General features: G+C 34.6%; 1 protein-coding gene across 1 annotated transcript; it reads right to left on the reverse strand.

Annotated features, from left to right (window-relative positions):
• Window positions 1-784: 784 nt before the first annotated feature.
• LOC143607199 (uncharacterized) lies at window positions 785-2,242 on the reverse strand. Its single transcript, XM_077082734.1, has 2 exons — window positions 1,380-2,242; window positions 785-1,178 (listed from the first exon to the last, which is right to left on the reverse strand). Exons 1-2 carry the CDS (start codon window positions 2,240-2,242, stop codon window positions 785-787), a joined length of 1,257 nt encoding a protein of 418 aa, XP_076938849.1.
• Between the last annotated feature and the right edge of the window lie 495 nt (window positions 2,243-2,737).

Raw genomic sequence — 2,737 nt, forward strand, 5'->3', positions numbered from 1 at the left:
AATTTAAGGTTTTATGATATGCCTTGTTTAAATATTAAGGGTTAAGGCTTGTTTATTAGGAAATAACTATTTTAGGAAACCAAACAATCAATTAATGACAAAATCGGGTATAATAACTTAAAGATTTCGGTTTGTACGGAAATAAAACGAAATTTGAATGTTTTATAAAATTAGTTGACATATCTTGGAGCTTAAGTTTCGTTAATTTAATCGAAAATAGGAAAGAATTGGCAAAACTAGTCCCTGTAGTTCCTGAAAATGCGATTTTTAGCCGTTTTAAGCGATTGGCATAATTGAAAGTTATGAAATTATAAAATAAGTTAAAAACCAATAAATACAATATTTAAATAGTTTGAAAGATCCGAATTATGTTCCCGAATCGGTTTAAACTTAAATGAATACAAATAAGAAAAATCTGAGATGTTACAATAGCGCCTAATTCAAGATCATGTGTGGTGTAATTCTTTTCATGGACATTCAATTGTCTTGAATCATATGCAATGACTTTCTTTCCTTGCATCAAACCACATCCCATACCCGTGTGCGAAGCATCACAGTATATGGTAAAGTTATCCTGACCTTCTGGTAAAGACAAGATTGGCGCATTTGTTAATTCTTGTTTCAATATCTCGAATGCTTCTTCTTGCTTTGGTCCCCATTCAAATTTAACAAACTTTCGAGTAAGTGAAGTTAAAGGGACATCTATTCTTGAAAATTTTTCAATAAACCTCCAGTAGTATCCAGCTAAGCCTAGAAAACTTTTCACTTGGCTTGGCGTCTTCGGTTACTCCCATTTGGTTATTGCTTTTATCTTAGCTGGGTCAACTTGAATTCCTTTTTCATTTACAATACGACCAAAAAATTGAATTTCCGGAAACCAAAATTCACACTTAGAGAATTTAGCATATAACTTTTCTCTTCTCAAAGTTTCCAACATAATCCTTAAATGAATTTGGTGATCTTCTTCGGTTTTCGAATATATGAGAATATCATCAATGAACACAATGACAAACTTATCAAGATGTGGCTTACAAATTTGGTTCATCATATCCATAAAGGCTGTCAGAGCATTAGTGAGTCCGAATGGCATAACGATGAACTCATAACGTCCGTATCTTGTTCTAAATGTTGTTTTCGGTATATCTTCTTCTTGGACCTTTAATTGATGATATCCATATCTAAGATCAATTTTAGAAAAATGACTTGCACCTTGAAGTTGATCAAACAGATCGTCAATCATGGGAAGAGGATATTTATTCTTGATTGTGACCTTATTAAGCTCCCAATAATCTATACACTTTCTCATCGAACCATCTTTCTTTTTAACAATCGGAGCTCCCCACGGTGAAGAACTTGGTCGTATAAATTCTTTTTCTAACAATTCATCCAATTGCTTTTTCAATTCTTTCATTTCAGTGGGTGCCAGTCTATAAGGAGACTTAGCTATTGGTGAGGTTCCTTGTACTAAATCAATTTTAAACTCTACCTCTCTGTCTGGCGGAATTCCTAGTAACTCATCAGGAAATACATCCTTGAATTCTGAAACAACTGGTACTTCTTCTATCTTCTTTGGTTCGGGTTCTTTGGTTACAAAAGCCATGAAAGCAAGGCATTCCTTACTTAAGCAACGACTGGCTTTTACTTTTGAAATTATTCCAACTTTTTCTGCCTCTTTATCTCCAATTATCCGAATGATTTTACTATTTGGTGTTCGAATTTCAATCACATTATCACTACATAGAATATGGGCTTGGTTCATTGCCAACCAATCCATACCTAAAACTACATCAAATCCTGGTAAGGTCATAGGTAATAGTTGTATCGGTATGTCATAACTGGCTAATGAAATTGTTGCATTACTTAAGGCCTCATGTATTCTAATTAGATCTCCATTGGCTGTTTCAACTTCATAATAATTATCTAATTTTACTACAGGTTCGTTTAACAGATTATAGAATTTATGATTTATGAAACTCTGGTTAGCACCTGAGTCAAATAATACCCTAGCGTAAACGTTATTGATAGGAAACGTACCGGTAATAACGTCCGGTATCTCTGCTGCTTTTTGTGTATCGAGCATAAAGAATTGGGCATTTCTCTTTCGGTCATCTGTTTTTGCACCATTTCCACTTGCTCCAGCCATGGTGACCATTGGCTTCCTCTTTGGACACTCAGTACTAAAATGTCCTTTTTCCCAACACTCAAAACACACCATCGTTTTCCTCTTGCAATCACCTTCCATGTGACCAGGCTTTTTATTAAGTAAAGTTGTTAAACACGAGAAAGCCTGTTTGGAGAACCAACGTATGTTTCTCCCTTTTGCTTTTGATACATTTAGGTTTCTAGCCCCAGAGGCTGTGAATTTTCTGAGCAGGGTTCAGCATGTTGTAAATGGTACTTGTTCGGCTCCTACGGCCCAACGCTTCGTTTTTAGTAGGATTGGGTTTGCTATTTAAAAGGGGGTTGCAGCGCAGCTTATTACCCGTCTGCCTGCCACTTTATTGTAATCGTTTTGACTTTGTTTGAAAAATATTTGCTCGAAATCAGTTAACAAGTTGCGCCTAAAGCAAGCTCTCCGTTGATAAATCATAAATGAGCTAAACATTGAGCCAAAGTAGACTCACATGTTAGCCTCATTTAAAATAAGCTCAAATTTTAATAATAATAATAATAAAGTAGTAATTTAATTCTATCTACAAATAAACACATAATATATAAATAGTCGATAATCTCACTT

The sequence above is a fragment of the Bidens hawaiensis genome, unplaced genomic scaffold (genome assembly GCF_021521415.1).
Source record: "Bidens hawaiensis isolate Kalapana, Puna unplaced genomic scaffold, B.hawaiensis_p1.1 tig00080267_1, whole genome shotgun sequence".
Classification (NCBI taxonomy): Eukaryota; Viridiplantae; Streptophyta; class Magnoliopsida; order Asterales; family Asteraceae; genus Bidens; species Bidens hawaiensis.

Bases quoted from the DNA above. Each gene is read 5' to 3' on its own strand.
- LOC143607199 (XM_077082734.1), bottom strand. From the start codon at position 2,242: ATGGAAGGTGATTGCAAGAGGAAAACGATGGTGTGTTTTGAGTGTTGG. The intron at 1,179-1,379 runs GTTAGAAAAAGA...AATTGATCTTAG, and splicing joins AAAAAGCAATTGGATGAATT to ATATGGATATCATCAATTAA.